This window comes from Choloepus didactylus, chromosome 1, assembly GCF_015220235.1.
Source record: "Choloepus didactylus isolate mChoDid1 chromosome 1, mChoDid1.pri, whole genome shotgun sequence".
NCBI lineage: Eukaryota > Metazoa > Chordata > Mammalia > Pilosa > Megalonychidae > Choloepus > Choloepus didactylus.
In genome coordinates this window covers 160,201,195-160,223,487 of record NC_051307.1, presented here as the reverse complement: position 1 = coordinate 160,223,487, position 22,293 = coordinate 160,201,195, and the positions used below count along the sequence as shown (strand labels likewise).

Genomic DNA, 22,293 nt, shown 5'->3' with positions numbered 1-22,293 from the left:
CTACTTTGCAGACCTGGAAAAGCTAGTTATCAAATTTATTTGGAAGGGAAAGGGGCCTCAAATTGTCAAAAACATTTTGAAAAAAAAAGAATGAAGTGGGAAGATTTATACTTCCAGACCTTTAAGCCTACTATAAAGCCACTGTGGTAAAAACAGCATGGGTATTAGCACAAAAATAGACGTTATTGATCAATGGAATCAAGTCAAGGGTGTGAAAATAGACCCCCAGATCTATGGTTAACTGATTTTTGATAAGGTCCGCAAATCCACTGAACAGGGACAGAACAGTCTCTGCAATAAATGGGGCTGGAGGAACTAGCTATCCATAACCAAAGAATGAAAGAAGACCCGTACCTCACACCCTATACAAAAATTAATTCAAAGTGGATCAAAGACCTCTACATAAGACCATGATAAAACTCTTAGAACTGTGGAGCAAGATAGCAGCATAGAGTGGTGTGGAATTTAATTAGTCCCCCAGAGCAACTAGTAAACAACCAAGAGCAACTAGTAAATAATCTGGAAAAACTGCTGGGAGACATCTGTGAATGGACACACATCGTACAACAGCCTGGAATGAGTGGAGCAGCTGAGACTGTAGCAAAGAATCAAAAGCAAAGCTCTGCAAACCCAGAGCTGAAGCCCCTCACCCCTCAGGGCAGGCTGAGCTGACACACTGCCGTGTGAATAAAAGAAACGGGTCACAAGGAAAGTAACTCAACCAACTTACAACTGCAGTTTTAACTAGCACGTCTGGACTACTGAATACAAGCTACAAGCACGGAGCAGGAAGGGAAGCAGATTCCTTCCAGCAGGGAGGGGGCAGGGATGATGGGGAAAAAACACATAAATAAATAAAAGCAGAGACTTTTCAGAGTGCTAGCGGACAGCTGTGTCCCAGGAAAACTGGGGGCTGAGGGCTAATGACTGGCTCTGCAAAGGAGCTTTTGCTCTTTTTCCATTTTTTTTCCCTTGCATTCTGAGGAGCCCATTAAATGAAAGCCTGAGGCATCTTCAAGTCCTGCTGACTCAGGCAAGTGGAGTGAAGAGAGCCAGAAACACAAAGGAGGAATTCAAATGGAGAATATAACTCCCTAGGGGGTGTATCTTCCCTAAGAAAAAGGGTGTGGAACCAGCCCAATTGGCTGCCCTCTATCAGAGAATTCAGACTTTCTCAGTGAATTAAAGGGACAACACCTCTTTACCCTGGTGGGGAGCTGTGGGCTAACAAGCGCTACCTGTTGGGCTGGATAGGGAAAGCACAGAGTCTAGAAACCTCATAGGAAAGTCTGCCAGTCTTCTAGGACCCACCCTCAGGGAATACTGAATACACAGCCTCCCCCTGAGACATGAGCCCCTCTGGTCTGGGAAAATCTGATTGGGGCATTCAAGGAAACCAGATGCCTAGACAACAGAAAATGAAATATCACACTAGGAAAAACGAAGATATGGCCCAATCAAAGGAATAAACTTACACTCCAACTGAGATACAAAAATTGAAACTAATTATCAATCAAACAAATCTAAATCAGTTAAAAAAAATCAATCCAAAAATCAATTCAATGAGTTGAGGGAAGACAAGGCAAAAGAGATGAAGGACGTAAAGAAGACTTTGGGCGAACACAAGGAAGAAATCGAAAGTTTGGAAAAACAACTGGCAGAACTTACAGGAATGAAGAGCACAACACAAGAGATGAGGGACAGTATGGTGACATACAGCAACAGATTTCAAGAGGCAGAAGAAAATATTCATGAACTGGAGAACAGGACATCTGAAAGCCTACACACAAAAGAACAGATGGGGAAAAGAATGGAGACATATAAGCGGTATCTCAGGGGACTGACAACATGAAGCACATGAATGAACATGTCATGAGTATCCCAGAAGGGGAAGAGAAGAGAAAAGGCAGAGGCAGTAACAGAGGAAATAGTCACTGAAAATTTCCCATCCCTTAAGACAGACATAAAATTAGAGATCCAAGAAGCGCAGTGAACTCCAAACAGAACACATCCGAATAGCAATCCATCAAAGACAAAGGAAGATCAATAAGACTATATGCAGATTTCTCAGCAGAAACCATGGAAGTGAGAAGGTAGTGGTATGACGTATTTAGGATGCCGAAAGAGAAAAACCACCAACCAAGAATTTTATATCTGGCAAAACTGTCCTTTAAATGAGGGAGAGAGTTTAAAATATTCTCAGACAAAGAGACAATGAGAGAGTTTGTGAACAAGATACCTGCTCTACAGGAAACACTAAAGGGAGCACTACAGAAGATAGGAAAAGACAGGAGAGAGAGGCTTGGAACACAATGTTGGGAGATGGAAACACAATAATGTAAGTACACTGAACAGAGATGACTGTGAGTATGGTTGAAAGAGAAAGGTTAGGGCCATGTAGAACATCAGAAGGAAAGATAGAAGATAAAGACTAGGACTGTGTGGCTTAGTGAAACCTAGAGCAGTCAATGATGGTTATAAAATGTTCAAATTTTTGCATGAGGGAGACCAAACAAATGTCAACTTTGAAAGGTGTTTAAAAGGGGATGCTTTGGGGGGAAAATACAATCAATGCAAACTAGAGTCTACAGTTAACAGTAACATTGCAATATGCTTTCTTTAACTGTAACAAAGGCAATACACCAAAGCTAAATGCCTATAAGAGGGGGCATAAGGGAGGGGTATGGGATTCTTGGCATTAATGTTGTTGTCAGACTTTTTTTATTGTGTTTTATTTTAACCTTTTCTTTTGTGGCTTTCCAGTTACCATTTTTTCTCTTTTTCTTTTGTGCTTTTACTGTTTTCACCTCGTCCTCTTTCTTTGTGGCTGTATTTTATCCTAATTTTATTTTTCCTTTTATCCTTTTTATTACTGACCTTATGCTGTATTTTCCTTTTCCTTTTATTCTATTATTCTTTTGTTTCAAAACTCTCTTTTTTGAGTAATGAACATGTGTAAGTGCTAACTGTGGTGGCGAATGCAAAACCATATGATGATAATGTAAACGACTGTACACTGTGGATGACTGCATGGTATTTGACTATATCCGTATAAAATTGTAGGGAAATTTTACAGAGGTACACAAATGCTGGAGAGAACTTGCAGAGAGAGATGTATATATTCACTGTTGGTGGGGAAGTAGAATGGTATAGCCTAGATGGAGGATAGTAAGGTGGTCCCACAAAGCGCTAGGAATGTGCGGGTTTCGAGGTCCTGCAACCTCAGTATGGGGTATATACTTGGAAGATCGGAGAGCAGGGACACGAATAGACATTGATGCACAAGTATATATAGTGGCAATATTCACTATTTGCAATAGATGAAGGTGGCCTAAGAGTAAATTATGAATAGAATGGTGAACCGCAGTGTATGCACACAATAGAATATTGAGCGACTACAAGAAGAAATGAAGCTGTGAGAGACACAACTATGTGAATGGATCTTGAATACAACATTTTAAGTGAAGCACACCAGAAATAAGAGGGCAAACATTATAATGCCTCACTAATAGGGACTATCTGTAAGTGCAAACTCTGAAAACTGAATCTTAGAGCACAGCTTATCAGGGAAATGTTTACTGTAATGGTCCCTAGATTGTAAGCTCTTAGAGCAGTCACATCTATTCCTGAGATGTAATGGTTATCTCTAAATCCTGAGATGCTGAGGTCTTTGTGTATAACCTGATTGGTCTCTGGAACTTTGTGTGTATGTGTGACACATGAGACTCAGAGCTAGAACTTGGCAGCTATGAATGTCAGTATTCCATACGGCAACTGTTGAAAGAGCTGAAAAAGAATTCAGACTTTAATTAGAGATATTAATGGAGAGGATCTGGTTAGGACTAAGGCAAATCAAGCCCAAGGGTAAAGGATGATACTGACTGGGTTTTTAAGCTACAGCTTATGTCTCAGACCAAGGGAGGAGATGTTTATCTGGTGCAGAATCTATATTTTTCTGTAGCACACTAAACAATCTAACTTGTTCTATCAGTTTGTTTGAACACCATAAATGCATGGAGCTTTGAATGGGACATGGGATTAGGTGAGTTTTTATAGGCTGGGGTGAAATCCCAACACATCCCAGAGTGATATGAGCAGAGTATAACTGTATTTGCAGGGCCCCCCGAGGAGCTGGGGAAAAATGCAGAAGTGTTGGAGCTCCCCACCTGGGCTGTTGCTGATTTTCTTTCATGGAAGACAGTTTGGCTGTTTCTCAGAAAACTAGATATTGAATTACCATACAATCTGGCAATTCCACTTTCGGTATATACCCAGAAGATTTGAAAGCAGTGCCACAAATAGACATTTGTACACTGATGTTCATAACAGCACTGCTCACAACTGCCAAGAGATGGGGCCAACCTTCAACAGACCAATGGATAAACCAAATGTGGTATATACACACAATGGAATATCATGCAGCAATAAGAAGGAAAAAGGTCCTGAAACATATGGCAACATGGATAAACCATGAAGATACAATTCTGAGTGAAATAAATCAGAGACAAAAGGAGAGATATTGTATGTTACCACTTCTATGAACTCCTTGAACAATGTAAAATCAATGTCTTACAATGGAGAATACTGGGGACCGAGTGACTTCAAAGGTATGGGAATAGATAGGGAGGATGATTGTCAATGAGATTCTAAGTATCAGAGCTGTATTGAAGGTTAATAGGGGTTGCTTAAAAAGGCATATATTACACAGATCAGCACTACAAATATAGACAGGTGCTTGCATGATATACTTCTAAAGTATGACACTATTACAGAGAGTGGACAACAGAAATGTCCATAGGAAAAAGATAACTACTGCATACTAGGGACTATAATTAATAGGAATGTCACACTAGTACCACATAAATACCAGGGACAAATAATTAAGGACTGAAAAGAGCTACAAAGTGTATTGGGTCATGAGAATTGCTTAAAATGGAGAGTGACGAGGACTGCACAACTAAGTGATGATAATGTGAGATATGGATGGATTACTGTGGACAGAATATATGCTATGTGAACTTAGGAACCCCCTACTTTATAAATCAAGCCCTCTATCTTGAGGCTTGCTTGGGTGAAAATTATGGTTGTAAAGGGAAGGTTAAGACCACCTTTATTTATGCCTAGGAGTCATCTCTAGAGAACCTCTTTTGTTGCTCAAATGTGGATTTTCTCTAAGCCTAACTCTGCAAATAAATTCATTAAAAAAAAAAAAAAACTCCTAGTATTTACAGTGATAAGTCAGTAGTTTAAACCAAGTAAGCTTCACCAGTCAACTACCACTGTAAATTAAATAACCAAAAACTCACCATAGATTATCAAATGGATGATGTGTAACCCTCAGACCTCAATATATTCATAAACTCAAATCAGGCCTCATTCCATATGCTAGAAAGAATAAGAAGGAGATGCCAAATATTATTAAACCGTGTGTTGTGCAGTTACAGAGTACTTTCGGAATATTCCATTATTTTCATATTTTAGCAAAGCAGTGATGATCTGTCATGAAAAAAATTACCAATAAGATAATATAGAATAGTCAATCAGACACAATTAAGTTGATTTATACCTGAACAACAAACATTAATCAGTAAATCAATAAAAATCCAGATCCCAAACTGGTGTTCCATGCAATCAGAAGGTATTAACAGATTTGCTTTATTACCCTCTTGGAGAGTCATCCCATAATATATTAGCAGATTAAAACAGGGTAATACAGCTGTTAAGAAACTTGCTTAACACTGCACTGCTTAAATTTACTGGCACACAGTTTTTTTTTAAGTACACCTACTATCCTCACACAGAGTATTCTAGGACAGAACTACTCTCATCCAGAAGCTAGTACTAGAATTACCTAGGTGGCCTACTCCAGACTGGACTGAATTTCTGGGGATGCCACTTACAAACGTATATTTTTAAGAAGCCTCCCAAGTGATACTGATACACAATCAGGATTAGGAACTACTAAGATACATTAACTTTTTTGCCTTGATACCATCTTTCTCAATAACAAGAACTCCTAAAGAATTTTTCTAATCATGTCATCATTTAAGTGGGAAATGATAAAATAATTTTAATGAAAAAATGTTATCATTAGCATTTTTAAACTATACTATAAAGTTAATTTAAATAAAACATTCATGAAGACAGATTTTTATTTCCCACAAACAAGAGATACATCTTGTTTTATTTAAATTATGTAAGAAAAAACATTATCTGCTAACAGATTTATTATAAAAGTCTGAATCTATTTTGTCTGTAAACTCCTGAATATTAACATAGCTAAAACTTAGTACATTATGAAAAGAGGCAACTGCTTATGTGACCTGGTGTTCAGAATTCTTGCATTTTTTAATTAGAAACCACTGTCATCATTTTTGTGGTTTGTTACTAAATGATAAGTTAAGGGTGGCTTCAAATCGATCTTTGCAAACACATTTTAAGTAAAACAATGCAGGTATGGTCTTTATTCTCTAAAAATAAAAACCCTGGTAGGAACATGATGGAAGCAATGTAGTTATTTTAGGTTGTTTTTTTTTTTTCTTATTCCTTTGCTTTGGTTTTGTATGAAATTTTTTTTAATTGTTTTTTAATTTCTTGATAAATTTAAAAAAATAAAATTTTTAAAAGCTCTATTTAGAAAACAAATGAAATAAAATAAATAAAAAGCCAAATTGGGTATTGATTAGATTATTTCCATGGAGGTGTGGCCCTACCCATTCAACATGGGTCTTGATTAGTTTACTGGCATCCTAGAATTGACAAAAAGCCCAGACACTAACTGATGTTTGCTGATCCTTAGAGATGCTTGCACAGGCAGACAGAAAAAGCCATTTTGTAACCAGAACCCTGGTACTTTGCATAACGGCAGCATTAGCAACCCAGAACAAAGAGTTTTACAAAAAGACAACCAACAAGAAAACCTGGGTTAAAGTGTGAAAATGAGCTCCAGAATAAACCAATCAATAAAATTAGATGCCTAGTTAGCAAAAGATCATGAGTCATAATAGGAAGCACAAAGATATGGAGCAGCCAAAAGAACAAACAGTTAAACTGAGATACAGGAGTTGAAAAAACTAAGATGTTCAAACAAATCTTCTAAATCAAATCAACGGGCTAAAGGAAAATGTGGCAAAAGAGAAGACTATAAAGAAGGCAGTGGGTGACCATAAAGAATTCATAAGCTTGAAAAAACAAACGGCAGAACTTAGGGCAATGAAAGGCACAACGGAAGAGATGAAAAACAGAACTGAGGCATACACCAGATTTGAAGAGGCAGAAGAAAGGATCAGTGAGCTAGAATACAGGATATCTGAAATCCTACACACGAAAGAATAGATAGGGAAAAGAATGGGAAAATATGAGCAAAAACAACATGTTCTCAATGCCATTCAAGATAAAAGCAATCCTTATTCTTGTCCAAGTAAGAGAGTTTCATAAAATAATTCAAGGTCCCAACAACTTTAGAATTCTAGGATTCTAAATGGTGTTCAGAGAACAAGAAGGGATCTTATAAATTCTCCATTTCTGAGGATTACAAATCCAAATGCCTACAGGGACAAGCATTGAAGGTAAAAAGTGACAAAGGCTAGGTGGGACCAAGACCAAACCTCTGCCCCACATCCCCACCATGGCCCCAAAGGGAAAGACCCACCCTACCTCACCCCACCACAGTTCTCTCAACTCCAAGCAATGGTGCGAGGCCATAAAGGAATGTACATACAGTCAGACCCTACAGTTTTCCAGGAGGCATCTAAAATCTGGATTTTTACGTAAACTCGAGATTTTGAAATGCTGACCACCGATCAGTAAATTTTAACTGAGCTAAAAATAAAAATTTAAAACTCTGGGAACCAAATTCATCACCAAATCTCTGCTCTAGTCCAACCACCTCATCTTACAAATGAAACCAAGAGAAATTAAGTAATTTGTCCATACCATCAAGGTAGATCTGACCACATCTAAAATACTGTGGACTTGGACAAAAGTCCACACTTTAAGAGGAAACAAACCAGGATGCTTCAAAAGGAAGTTTAGGGATGTTTATCTACTCTGAAAAGACATAAAATCTGTCTTCAAACAGCTGAAGGGTAATATTTTATCAAAGGCTTTCTGAATTGTTTCAGAGAACAAAAGTGCAATCACTGGGGGAGAATTACAAAGAAGGAGACTTGGACAAATGGAAGCAAGAACAACTTTCCAAAAAGAAAGTTCTAAAAAGAATCATCAAACAGTGACATGACTATTTAGCAGAGTATTTTAGCTCCTTACCGTAAAGGTATTCAGGAAAAGGCTAAATGAGCTCTCAAGACGATTACAGAAAGGATTATCTGATGTGAAGAACTGGCTGTTATGATTTATGGTCCTTTCTGCCTAAGGCTTTTTGATATGTAAACTTTTCACAATGAAAAGTAATCTAGTACTATCTTCCTAGTAAAACCTATGTAAAAATTGAACTGGTAAACTCAATGACACCATGAAAAAAATCCCTAAGACACCCCACAGCTACTGGAAGTGCTTAAGTCACACCAGATGTCATACCCTGAATATGTTCAGTCACAGGGAAGAAAACCAACTGACTATAATTAACAGTTGTACAAGGGATTCAGATATCTATCACATGGCTGCCTGAATCTGAATGTTCCCTTCTAACCCTAAATTCCTATATTATATAGGGCCAGAGTCTCAAAATTCAGAACATCAGGCAGAGATTTAAATTTCAAGGGAATGGCATTTAGCAGGATTGGGAGGCCAAAAGACCTTAGATTATAAACCTGACCCTCACCCCCTTTAAATGTGGCCTTAATTGTTGCATAAAAAACTTTAAAACCACCTAACTTTACCAGAAAAACTAAATATTTCCAAATTTGAGACCAGACATTTTAAGTGAGCCTTTTCTTGTGGTATACAATAATAAAGAAAATGGACAAATGCTGACTGATGGACAACTCAATATACACACACAAAATACCCTGACTATAAAATTAGAAACAAAACAGCTTGAGAAAACGAGCGAGTCCAACTCTACAAAGATAAAAGGTTCTGGAATAGAAAGGCAATAAATGAAAATAATTATTCTAAGACATATGGACTGACTCAGAACAAGAAAAATTTAAATAAACGGACAGATTTACAGTAATTAATGTAAGAAGTTATTTTCATGAAAATGGAACAAAATAATCTTTAGGAAGAAAAGACAGAATAACTGAAATACAAATGAAATGGATAAGGAGAAATCAAAGACAACTGTTTGGCACAAAGAAAAGCTTGAGAGAAACAGAAATTAAGATTTTGAAATTTCGCTTTGAAAGAGTTTTTTAAAAGATAAAATTGGGAAAACACAACGTAACTCTCAAAAACAAATTTAAATTACTCATATATAAAAGCAGTCAAGTTGACTCCAAGGGAGTCAACAGAGAAAAGCCAAGGTAGTAAGCATCACATTACGATATGATACACAAAAATGAAGAAAACAAGGAGTAGTGCAAAGGAGGAGGAAGGCTGTATAGTCAAATTAATTGACAGAATGAGAACCACAATCCCAAGACTTAGATAGAAGATATTTTGTTTTACTATATCAAATATAGTATACAAAAGTACTATGAAACCAAATTTCAGAGGAAAGTACATAAAAAATTTTTGGATTATATTTTTATCCTTTCCTAACTGTATCGCCCATAGTATTTCCTCATTAACCACCTCCCAGCCCCAAGCACCATCATCAAATTATTCAACACTATCCCACTCTTCTTTCATTCTCCTCCATACCACACACACATCATCCTCATCTGCTCTAATTCCTACCTCTCAACTACAACCTCTGTCAAGCTCCAATACCTTATTGCTAAATCCCTGAAAAATATTTTAATTGAACTGTCCCTACATCATTTCAATCCCAGCCTACCTAACCCTTCATGTCCCCCCAAAACCAATGTCCTTCCTCACTTCATTTCTGATACAAACTGAGTCATCTTTTGAATCCTTCAACTTTTCTCATGCATCTGTATTAAACTGCCAGGTTCTGTCAGTTCTTCAATACAATTCAGTACATTTTTACCAAGCACATATTATGTGAAAGCACTGTGCTAGACATGTTTACAAATTGAAGAACATGAAATATACCATTTAATCCATTCACTGGGAGACATACCCAACCATGACAAAGTATAATACAGTTATATGTCAAAGTAAAATGTTATGATAATCATAAGGAGAACGAAAATTTCACTTATCTATTTATACTGTTCCCTTTCTTTCCACTCCCATCACTCTATTCAGGCCTCTATCTATAAAGGATACATCTGTAATCCCTTCTAATTAGATTTTGCTCTATTCCAATCAATCAATCCCTTATTCGACCCCAAAATTAATCTCTTCTTAAACAGAATTTCAATCACATCACTTCCCTACTTAAAATATTCTCAAATGCTTACACAGTGACTTGCAAACCTCCTCCTCATACAGAAATGGAGGGAAGGTGCTAAAATGCAGATTACAAGGCCCTGCCAACAGAGATTCAGATTCATCTGTCTGATGTGATGACTGGGAATCTGAATTTTAACAATGTGTCAGGAGACTCTCATTCAGATGGGACCACAGAGCAATTTGAAAAAACAGGCCTACAGAGTAAATTAAATGTCAAACAGCCTGGAATCAAGGCTCCCCACAAAAGGTCCCTCAGGGATAAGGGTTCTCCTAAAAGGCCTCTTCGTTTCAGCTAAACTTGATGTTCTATTACCTACACAAGCCATGTATTTTCTTCCCCAAGCCTTGCTGAAATGCACTCACTTTACCATTCTTCTTGGCCCAATTCAAGCCCCAACCCTCCTAGATTCCACTAGACTAAAACAATTTTTCCGGTGATTATATCATGTGGCAAAGGACTGTGGATTAAACTTTCATCGCTCTCAGTACCCCGAACAATGCATTTAGGGAATCCCTTCCCTAAGGCAGTTTCATCTTGTAAAAACATACCCAAGTAGGAACTAATTCACAGAATGCTAAAAGGGAAAATAGTAAAAAAAAAATGGAGATTTTTCTTAGGAGAAGAAATCAGTTATATATATCTTAAATAAGTGTATCTGCCAAGATAAATTACTAACATTGTCTTCCTTACCACCTCACCAGATAAATGATCCCTAAAAATTTCTCCCCAAATGAAAGAGAAGAGGTGAACTTAAGTCCCAAGAAAAAACTGGTAAACCAATTGTGCTTTTAACACGAATCAGGTTTGTTTACTCTTGACCCAAAAAGTTATTCAAAAGCAAACTGTATGAATAAATCTAGAAACAGAATTAGATTAGTGGTTATGTAGAGCTGGGGAAGAACAGAGGGCTTGAGAGGTGACTTCAAAGGCATATAGGGTTTTTCTTTTTGCAGTAATGAAAATGTTCTAAAATTGACTGTGGTGATGAATGCACAACTCTCTGATTATGCTAAAAGTCACTGATTGTACACTTTGGGTGGATTATATGATATGTGAATATATCTCAATAAAACTTTTTTTTTAAAAGGAAATTACATGGAGTTGAAAAAATTCTCAGTTAATTTATGAAACTTAATTTTTATATGTGCAATAAAGTTAATTTCTAAGTTTCATAGCATGACACTTTAAGTTTGGTATAGCATAAGTGCCTCTACCATAACACTCATCCAATAATTGCTGTTTCACTTATCTGTGAACCATAACACTGACCAACATATGGGCAGGGGCCATGTATCATCTTTCTATCCCAGCATCTAGAACATCATGGGTGATTAATAAAGATGTAATAAGTAAAATATAACAATGTTTTCAGAATGAAAAAAAGATTTTAAGTACAAGAAAAATAAATTTTAAGTATCAAACTCATGCTTGACATAAAACAAATATAAAACACGAATATAACACTTATGTACAATTATTCAAGTAGCCTTTTAATTCAGCCCCCTCTAAAAAATGCAGTTTAAAATAAGTCACTTCAGATTTTATGTTCAAATTACATATTAAAAGATTCTTGCTATTTATAAATTATTGTTTGCTCAATCACAAAACTAAATATTTCTGCTAAAAGAAAGACTCAGAATTCTAGAATCGGAAAAGATTATTGAGATCAACTCTGCTAATTCCAATGTGGGCCCAAAATGATTTTCAAAAACAATGGAAAAATGGCAGAAGTTAGAAAAGTAAAAAGCCTTTAATGAAGTTAAATCTATTTAAGAGCTATGCTTTATTCTGAGAGCAATTCCTCCCCACTCTGATGATGTTAAAATGCTCTCTTTTTAAAGGCCACAAGTATTCATCCACACAAATAATTTTTGTTAAGTTCCTACTATGACCCAAAGACTGTCAGAAACAGGTCTACAATGGTGAACAAGACAAGCGAGGCCCCTACTCTCAGAGAACCACCTACTTCTTGGTGGAATACAAGAGTAGCAGTAGTAAGATGACCAGGTTTTGTTTTTAAGTACTTAAATGCAAACCAAAAAAGGCTGGACACCCTGTATCAGCCTCCAACCTTTTTTAAAAAAAACTGGACCATGAAATTCAAAAATTTGGGATATCTAAAAGGTACCACAAATATTTTAATAAATCCATTAAAGCCAAAATAACTTTGCTTCTCGACTCTAATTAGAATACCAGGAAAATGTTCACATGCCTGAGTACAGATTTGACCATGGTAATTCACAGAATTCAAATTTTTCAGGGTAATGTTTTCCACTTAATATACCCTTATAGTGTTAACAGGATTTGATTCTATATATCAAACTCATATCATTTGAGGACTTACAAGTTTAATGAAAAACAATTTATCAAGTGCCATGCTACCAAAGAAATCCTACTTTCTAATAAAGCAAGCCCAACATTTAGAACAGACGTGGGGAACTGGCATTTTAAAAAGTAGTACCCACAGTAACACCGTCTTGGCCACTGTTTCTGTGGCCTAGAAAGTACAGTAATTCTCTGGAGCATCGCTATTCCACTGACTAGAAACTTTAGGTTTAGATATACAGAGCAGCTGAAAAACAAATGGTGGTAATCACCTAATTAACATTTCAAATAATGATAACAAAACCTATAGTTCCAGTGAATAATCTAGGTTTGAGGACAACTGGCCTGCCTTTTGTCTCACCTCCTACCTTTCTCCAGGTTTCTGTTAAAGGGGATAGTAAGCACCTACTACATACCAGACACTGAGTCTGTAGACTTAAATCTCATGGTTTAAGGTAAAAGGTTTCTCCCACTTAAAAATAAGCGCACACATTACCCAAATTTGGAGAAACAAACTCAAAACACGTATGACTACTTCTGTTTGCAGATAAAGGAAAACAAGGCAAAAAGTTTAGCAACTTGCCTGCGTGGTAATTAGAAAGGCCAGGATTTGAACCTAACTAAAGTTTGTGGGCTTCCTACTTTCCCTTCATCTCCTCTCACTTTCTTCCCCTAATTCTGTCATAAACATTTTTTTTTAAATTCAGTTTTATTGAAATATACATAAACATTTATATGTAAATCACTGGACAGCAAGGCGAGGATGAAGCAGGGGGAATACCAAAGTGTACAAAACAGTATTTTCCAAGAAGTTTACTATGTGTATAAGAAGTATTCAACAGACTTCTTCTTCGGCTGCCCAGTGAAGCGTTTCCTGAGGAGTTTGTTGAAGTTGCCGGTTCGTTTCCTGAGGAGTTCATCAGACATCTTCCTTGGAGTTGACAGTTTGCTGACTGCTCTACAGAATTTGGACTAGTGCATACCTACAGTTGCGTGAGTGACTTTTACAATTTGATAGTCAGAGACATCTCTCATTGATTCTGTTTCCCTAGAGAACGCTAACTAGTACAACCCCCAAGCCTGAATTGCTCAGCATCAGTCCCCTCCAAGTACCAAGTGAGATCCCACTTCTGTCCCTTTTCTTATGCTGTTCCATTCACCAGGAATGTTTTAGCCCTTTTCTCCAAACTTCTAAACTCCACCCATATTTTAAGGACCAACTCCAGCCTCTCTTCTTCCTGAAAGCTTTCCTTCATTACCTCACTGTCAAGAGTAACTGCTTGCTCCTGGGAACTCCTGAGGCCATCCTGACTAGGCACTGGAATGTCAAGTTTTTTAGGTGCCTTTCCAAGATCCGACAATTGTATACAAGCTATAAGACATCCTGATACTTTTATAGCACTGTGATTTCCTAAGGGTGGGGCCAGGGACTTCCTACATACCTTACAGACATGAAAAAATTAAAACAACCGTTTGAAAATATGTTGAATTAAGTGCTTAATTGAGTGGAACAAACAGTATGCCCTATAGAAATCCGTAATGGAAGAGATTAATTAAGCCATGAGCCTTAAGGAAGACTTTGCAAAGAATGTACATATTGGAACTAGGACCAGTTCTGCCTGGAATATCACAGTCCTTAACTACAGCCTCTCTCTATTGGGAAGTTGCATAGCTAACTGGGTATGTTTTACTAAGCACTTACCTTGTCAAACCCTGAAATTGATATTTCTTAGAATTAATTTGATTGTTTCAATAATGCCATTAAGCAGATAATAATAAATCCATTTTACAAATAGGAAACAGAGGCATAGGGCTGCATATAAATGGATCAAAATTACAGAATTTGTAATATCTATTGATTCTAAAATAGAGTATGAAGGTTATAATCCAATTTGGGGATTTGGAATAAAAGACACCACTATTTCTTGTGATATAAGATAATCCATCTTAAAAAAATGATCAAGTGACTCAGCTTTCAAATAAGACTTCCTACAGCAAGCCAGGCATCCAACTACATGCACATCTGGATCCTGATTCTCCTGAGATGATGCTTAGAAAAATCCCTTATGACTGATGGTATATGACCTTTCATTCTCTGGATAGCCACAATACTGCTGCAAGAAGGAAGCATGAAGGTTGCTCAGTTTTATTAATTTTTACTTCTTTGGTGACTCTTCTCTTACTGGAATTATCATTTGGCCCAATGGGAAGAAGAACACTTTTCTAGAGGTAGAAGAGCAAAAACATAGCCCTCTTCTTAAACTGGGTTTAGAGTCATCCAATGTTAGAAATCATCTGGTCCAAAATTTTTATTAACAAGATGATGAAACTGAGACCCAGAGAGGTTAACTGACTTTCCCAACACCACACAGTAGCAACTCACTCTCTAAGATTGAATCTTTTAAAACCAGTTTGCCAGGTGACCAGATGAAGGATGTGTGAGTGAGCTATTAAAGTTCCAACAAGGAAAAGAATGACTGAGCAAAACTCGACACCTGAATAACATAAGGGCAACGAAAAAAGGGAGATGAAAAGTGGGAAAAAATAAACCCACCTCCTGAAACTTGGGATCCATTTAGTCTTCTGGTTGATATCGTTGCAAAGCCATCCAGGAAGAACTGCTCAAAACTGTAAAATTTGCTTTCAGAAACCCAGGACTCTCTCCCCTGCCATTCTATGCCATTCCTCTTCCTTCCCACATAACCTCAAGGAGGTGGAGCTCTCTACCCTTGCAGAATCATGCTACTCACCAGGAGGGCTCTAACTGAGTCATTCATACTTGCTTGTTAAATCATCTCTCTCATCGAGGAAGGACGGGTTCTGTTCTCTGTTCAAAGAATAGGAGGGGACTTCCCAGAAAAATGGCAGAGTAGGGAGCTCTGGAACTCAGTCCTTCCACCAAAACAGCTATTGAATAGGCAGGAACTGATGCAACTGTTCTGGGGTTCCAGAGGCCAGAAGAACACTGTACAGCATCCAAGGAAGAGCAGAAGTAAAGGCTGATAAATATGGTGGAGAACAGTGAGTTATTCTCTCCAAGCAGTAACTGCTGGTGCTCATTCCCCACTCTAATAGCAGGCAGCCTTGGGGTCCAGTCCCTGGTTACCTTGCTGAAGACAGAAAAGGGATATAAAAATCCTCTTCCCCATGACCAGGGGAAGGCATGGCCAATTACTGATCAGGATTTTTGATTAGCAAAGTTGGATTGCTGGGTCCCAGCTCAGAGCTACTGTTTCAACCAGCCCCAGACAAAGGAGGTGGCAGCCACTGTTTCAACCCTGTCCCAGACAGGGGCTATGGCAGTGGAAATTTAAAGGCACAGGACTTCCCTCCGGACTGTGGGAATAGTTAGCTGAAGAACTGTATTTACTGGGCAGGTCAGGATCCAGAAAGCTTTCAAGGAGACTTTCAGTATTCTTCCTCATCCCCTCCACAGGGCACTTTGGAGCCAGTCCATGCCCTTTTCATGGGTCCTCAGCCCTGTTTTGGCTGGGAAATGATGACTTGGGAAAGTCTTCTCCCAGAATTTTCCCTCCAGGCAAAAGCAGCTAGAGAAATGAAAGGAGTGTAAAAAAACAAACAAACAAACAAACTACAGAGGCAAAACACAAACAGAACAGTTCAAGATTCCTGAAGAAGAAAGGAAACTCTCCTGGAGATTACACAATTACACAAAAAGTTTAATCTCAAAATATATACTGCATACCCAAGACAAGAAGCAGATGAAGAAAAGCTGAAAAAATATGATCAGTTAAACACAGGTTATTCTAAAGTTAAAGAATAAGTTGAACCATGTGTCAAAGAAGAGTCTGAACACAATGACAATCAACAATGTAACCCTAGACAAGAGGGAGAAACTGATCTTCAGAGTAAATTCATCAAGATAATCAGATGCGCCTAGAACTCATAAAAAAAATTATAAGCCATACTAAGAAACAGGAAGATATGGCCCAGTTAAGGGAACAAATAAAACTCCAGAAGAGACACAGAATTTGGAACAACTAATCAAATATATTCAAACAAATCTCCTAAATCAATTCAAGGAGATGAAGGAAAATTGGCTAAAGAAATAAAGGCTATTAAGAAGACACAGGGTGAACACAAAGAAGAATTTTAAAGTGTGAATAGAAAAATAACAGAACTTATAGACATGAAAGACACAATAGAAGAGATTAAAAATATGCTAGAGGCATATAATAGCAGATTTTGACAGGTAGTAGAAAGAATTGGCGAACTAGAAGAGAGGACAACCAAAATCCCACAGACAGAAGAAAAGATAGAGAAAAGCATGGGAAAAAAATGAGCAGGGTCTCATGGAAATGAATTACAGCACAAAGCACACAAACATATGTGTCATGGATGTCCCAGAAGGAGAAGAGAAGGGAAAAGGAGCAGAAACAACATTTGGGTAAATAATGGCTGAAAATTTCCAAACTTTGATGAGAGACAAATATATGAGAAGCACAACATACTTCTAACAGAATAAATCCTAGTAGACCTACTCTGAGACACACTCTAATCAGAATGTCAAACACCAAGGATAAAGATAGAATTCCAAAAGCAGCAAGAGAAAAGTGATTCATCACATATGAGGTCTTTGCAAAAAGACTAAGTACCATTTTTCTCATCAAAAACCATGGAGGCAATAAGGCAGTAGTATGATGTACTTAAGGTACTAAAAAAGAAAAACTGCCAAGCAAAAATTATTCATCTGGTAAAACTGTCCTTCAAAATTGAGAGAGATATTTATATAGGGAGCTAGGGTGCCCCAAAATATGTGAGGCAAAAACTGACAACACTGTAGGGAGAAATAGATACCTCTACAATAACAGCTGAAAACTTCAATACACCACTCTCATCAATGGTTAAAACATCTAGACAGAGGATCAATAAGTAAACAGAGATGTTGAATTCTACAATGAATGAACTAGACTTAACAGACATTTATAGAACACTGTACTCCATGACAGCAGGATACACATTTTTCTCAAGTGCTCATGGATCGCTCTCCAGGATAGACCACATATTGGGTCACAAGCAAGTCTCAATAAATTTAAAGATATTGATATTATACAAAACACTTTCTCAGATCATAACGGAATGAAGTTGGAAGTGAATAAAAGGTGGGAGGCCATAAAATTCACAAATATATGGAGGCTAAACAACACACTCTTAAACAACTAGTGGGTCAAGGGAGAAGTTAGTAAGTATCTTGAGGCCTTGAAGCAAATAAAAATGAAAACACAGCATATAAAAAAAAAAAAAAAAAAAAAGAAGTATTCAACAGATGTAAAAATTGCCCTGAAAAGAGAGAAAAAGTGCCTTGTGTAACAAAGGGTTTACAGAGGTTCAAAGGACACAGAAAACTTTTTGTTGGACTGAGCAAGAAAGAATTCACTGAGAGAGGGAGCTGGGAAGTTAGACCCTAAGAGAAAAGGAGAATATTTAAGGCAGAAGGAACTTCAGGCAGCAAAAGTGAGGAAAGGAGGAAGTTATAAGGCATATCTGAAAAAGTAAAAACATCAATCTGTTTGAAGCACAAGAAATTATTTAAGAGGACAGGTGAACACAAGGCCGAAAACGTAGGACTGAGTTAGACGCTGGAGGACCTTGAAACAAACTCATTTGCAGCATCAAAATAGAATTAAACTTTACTTTTACTTATTTATTGTCTTCATCAAATAAGATTGCATGAGTTTATGCTTTCTTTTTTCTTGAGCTTATTCTACTGAACTAAAAAAAACTCTAGGTCAGTACCGGAAACAAACAAGATTAAATGCTAGAGTTCAATTCAAACAGCTGATTTTTTTATGTCTCTGGATAACCACAGACTTACCCTCAAAGAGATTAAAAGTAAAACTGAACCTAAACCCAGATCGCCAAATTGTATGCCTGCTACTCAATTATAAGAGAGAAGTTGCACCCAGAAATCTTTTCCATGGAATGCGGGAGAGGGAAGCATGAATATGTACAAGAGGGAATAATTACAAACCCTGTCAAAAAAAATCTCCCTTGTATTGACAGGATTGCTTTAAAAAGGGGAAAAAAAAAAAAAAAGAAAGAAAGAAAAGCTACAGATGGACATTTTTTTTAAAGTAGCTCTACCTTCAATGTCATTTTTTTTTTAAGTCCAGAGAAGAATGTAGGTAAATGCTCAATCAGACCACCACAATCCTGAAGCTATTGATAAGAACTTAAAATTCCGAGCATCCACAGGATTTCAAAACTGTCACTTCTTCCAAAGTAGAGAGCTAAATCCCACCCACCTAGTAAAATGGGGGCCTACCATACCTGCAAGTGTTACCTAGACAGTGCCATCATTCTCTACTACCATTGCTTCAGGACAGGCTGGTCGTCCTATGCAGGCCCTTTCCTCTCTCTCACAGAAGCTATCCCTCCCCTCCCCCCAAAAAAGGTTGCTCCTCAGTCCTTAAACCACAGAAAGCTATGACATAAAAAAGAAACATGTCATAAAAAGTGGGGGGGCAGGGGGGTATGGTGAAACCAAGCAGATTCTCATACACTTACAATTGTAAAATTTAAGCTGAAAGAAAACTTATGAATCTAGCACAAAACTCTCATTTTACATATCAAGAAACTGAGGCCCAAGGCATTAAAAACTGAGGCCCAGAGTAGTTAAGTGATTCACCCAGGGAGGCTGCTTCTCTATAAAGGTGTTAAATGTCTGTTACCAGTCAGTGACACTTAATCACAAACTAACTCACTCTGTTACCTAAATATTTATGAGATTAAGTACAAGCATGCAAAAAACACATTCTTCACCTCTTCTGCAGCTCTCAGTACCTTGCCCTAGAGCTTACATGAAGAATGCTGAAGGAATCTCAAATGAATATTACCCCCTTCAGCCACTACAGATGCAAAATTACTTTAATTGCTTTATCTAATTTAAGATAAAGTAGAAGCCTAAAGTGCCTGAATTTCTCAAATTCTAACTAAACAAGTGGATCAGCAAAACCCCAAAATTCTGGTTAGAATAAAAACATTAAGTGGGGTATATTACTACTGCTTTACCAGATACCCCTTCCTCTGTATTAACGTTTTCAGTCCAGGTTTTTTGAGACATAAATAATTATTATACGCGCAATTAGTTCACATTATAATAAGTTTAGAGACATTCCGAGTTATTAAACAATTTAGCATATCCCTCTTCATCTTTCAAAAATAATTTGAAAGTGTCCTGCCACCACCAATTAATATTTTTTAACAAAAATCCCTAAAATAACCCACTACCCGGCCACTATATATATATATATATATATATATATATATATTTTAATCTTTGACCACAATATATTAAAGCACAAAATAAGAAACATAATCCTTTATCCCATTAACGAAAAAAAAAACAGCGTACCAAACATCTTCCCTGGCTCATTCTGTTTAGCGTCAAACCATCAAAGCATGTGTTAAAGAACCTGGGGAGAAAGTTCTGCACCAAGTTCACCGGCTGTGGAATCATCAGATTACACTACCTCCCACACATAACACCAGTTGGGGAAAGACAAACACGCCACATATCCATGTTTCACCATGTTTACCCACAAAATACATTAAATCAGTTCTGTAATCAAAGGTTTAAAAAAAAAGAAACATCAATATGCATGCATATTTTACCCCGTAAGTAAACCATCCCCACAAATGGTAGCGAACTAAAACAAGACGATTTAAACCGTTTTGAACGTTAAAGACAGCCGTACAACGCCGTTTGGAAAAGTTCTGCCTTGTGGAAATACCGGGCAAAAGTCCCTTGAGAAGTTTCAAAACTGGTGATAACTGTATGTATACCACTAAACAAAAAACGAAACCTTAATACAGACACCACCAAACGGTGCGTGTCACCACTGCCCATAAGTTTTTTTTTTTTTTTAAAGACAAGCATTGAGAAGGAAACAATAAAAAGCATCTCACCGCATACACAGCACGAAAGGGACTGTCGGAAGTAAGGCAGGAGCCTGTTAATCTCTGTAAACGCCTTGGGGTCTCCGGGGTCGTAGTTGAGCACTAGGCGGCTCGCGGAAATGTAGAGAGCAGTAGCATTCACCGGGTTCATTGCAGACACTTCGACACCGATGGCTCCCGGTTGAAAAGAAATTCCAGATCCAACTTTGTAAGCAGCCAGGGAACAATGGCGAATTTGCAATTCGAAGGAAATCGAAGCAGAACCACTGCCCAAGAAAGTAACCAAACTCCGTGCAAGTTTGTGAAGCTGAAACAATCCTCCCACACATGGGGGCCCTATCGCCCCTCCTCCGTCCCTGAGACTTCCAGGCAAATTAAAAAAAAAGAGAAATAAAGGGACAGAAAAACCAGCGTTCGAGTTCGTCCCGAGCGGCCACGGGGCGTTGAAGGCGGCGACTTCCGCGCTCGGGTCGCGCAGCTCGGGCCTCTGCTTTCAGTCTAGCCCCGCGGCTCGGAGGGCAGCCTTCGCTCGGGCAGCATCTCAGAACACCGCGGCACCTCCACAGGTTGGGATTGGCGGGCGCGGGAACAGGGCCCGGCCCGGTCCGGGGGACGCGCGGGCTGCGGGCACGCTTCTCTCAGGCTGCAGCGCCCCTTACTCCATCACAGCACCCGGCACGGAGGCAGCGGCGACAGCAAAGACGACCACGGCTCAGGCGTCGGCTTTCCCGAGCTAGTGCAAGAAGCCGCAGCGGCAATGAATGTTGCTCTTGCGGCTGGCGGAGGCCGCTGCCGCTCTCCCCATATCGGACGTGGGGCCCAGAGTGCGCCTGGCTCTCCGCCGCAGCGGTTGCAACTCGCTGTTCCCTGAGGTGGCGAAGCGGGCAGAAGAGTCTCAATCCGATAGGGGAGGGCCGGGGAGGAAGTGCGCGGGCCCACAGCGGCGAACAGGAGGGGGCGGGGAGCAGGCCCCGCAGGGCCGCGGCGGCGACCCTAGCTCCTCGGTCGCACACTCGGGGGTCACTAGGTGCAAGCACCGCCCCCTCACAGCCGCACGACCATCTTCCCCGAGCCACACAGAGACACCGCCTCCACCAAGCACGACAGCCGTCGCCGGCCGCTGCTAAGGCGAGCGCTCACACCGCCAGGCCCCGCCGCCGCCCAGCACACACAGCAAGGCCCAGCCGCAGGCCCCTCCCCCCGTGCCTCGCCGCCCTCACCCCGACTCCACGCGCCACTCAGACTCGCTTGGGCCCGGGCTGCTGCGGCCCTAATGGATCCCGCGGGCTGTGCGGCGCCTCAGGCCCTGTCGGCGACGACAACCGTTACCCCAACGGGCAAAGCCACTGTCATCCCCGAGACTCCCCCGCCGCCGCCGTCGTCGTCGCTACCGCTCGCACGCATGCGCAGAGCGTACCCTCACCCCTCCCCCCGCCCTTTCCTTTCCCTTCGCTTCCCTTTTCCTCTGCTTCTCCTCTAAGAGCCCCCTCCGCGCCCTCTCAGAGCCACCGGCTCGCTCGGCGCATGCGCATTCCACGACCCAGCTCGGCCGCCTTTCGCCGGTACGCGTGCGCTTTGACCACCCACCCAGAAAACCTGATAAACACATCAGCCCGCTCACTCAG

The 22,293-nt window shown here is 39.3% G+C and overlaps 1 protein-coding gene across 1 annotated transcript in view; it reads right to left on the bottom strand.

The window, feature by feature from the left end:
- Window positions 1–22,031, bottom strand: part of MSL2 (MSL complex subunit 2) — a 68,494-nt gene extending 46,463 nt beyond the window's left edge. The window contains exon 1 of the mRNA XM_037844562.1: window positions 20,678–22,031. Within this exon, the coding sequence (XP_037700490.1) occupies window positions 20,678–20,819 (142 nt within the window). The 5' untranslated portion in view covers window positions 20,820–22,031. The remainder of the gene's footprint in view (window positions 1–20,677) is intronic.
- Between the last annotated feature and the right edge of the window lie 262 nt (window positions 22,032–22,293).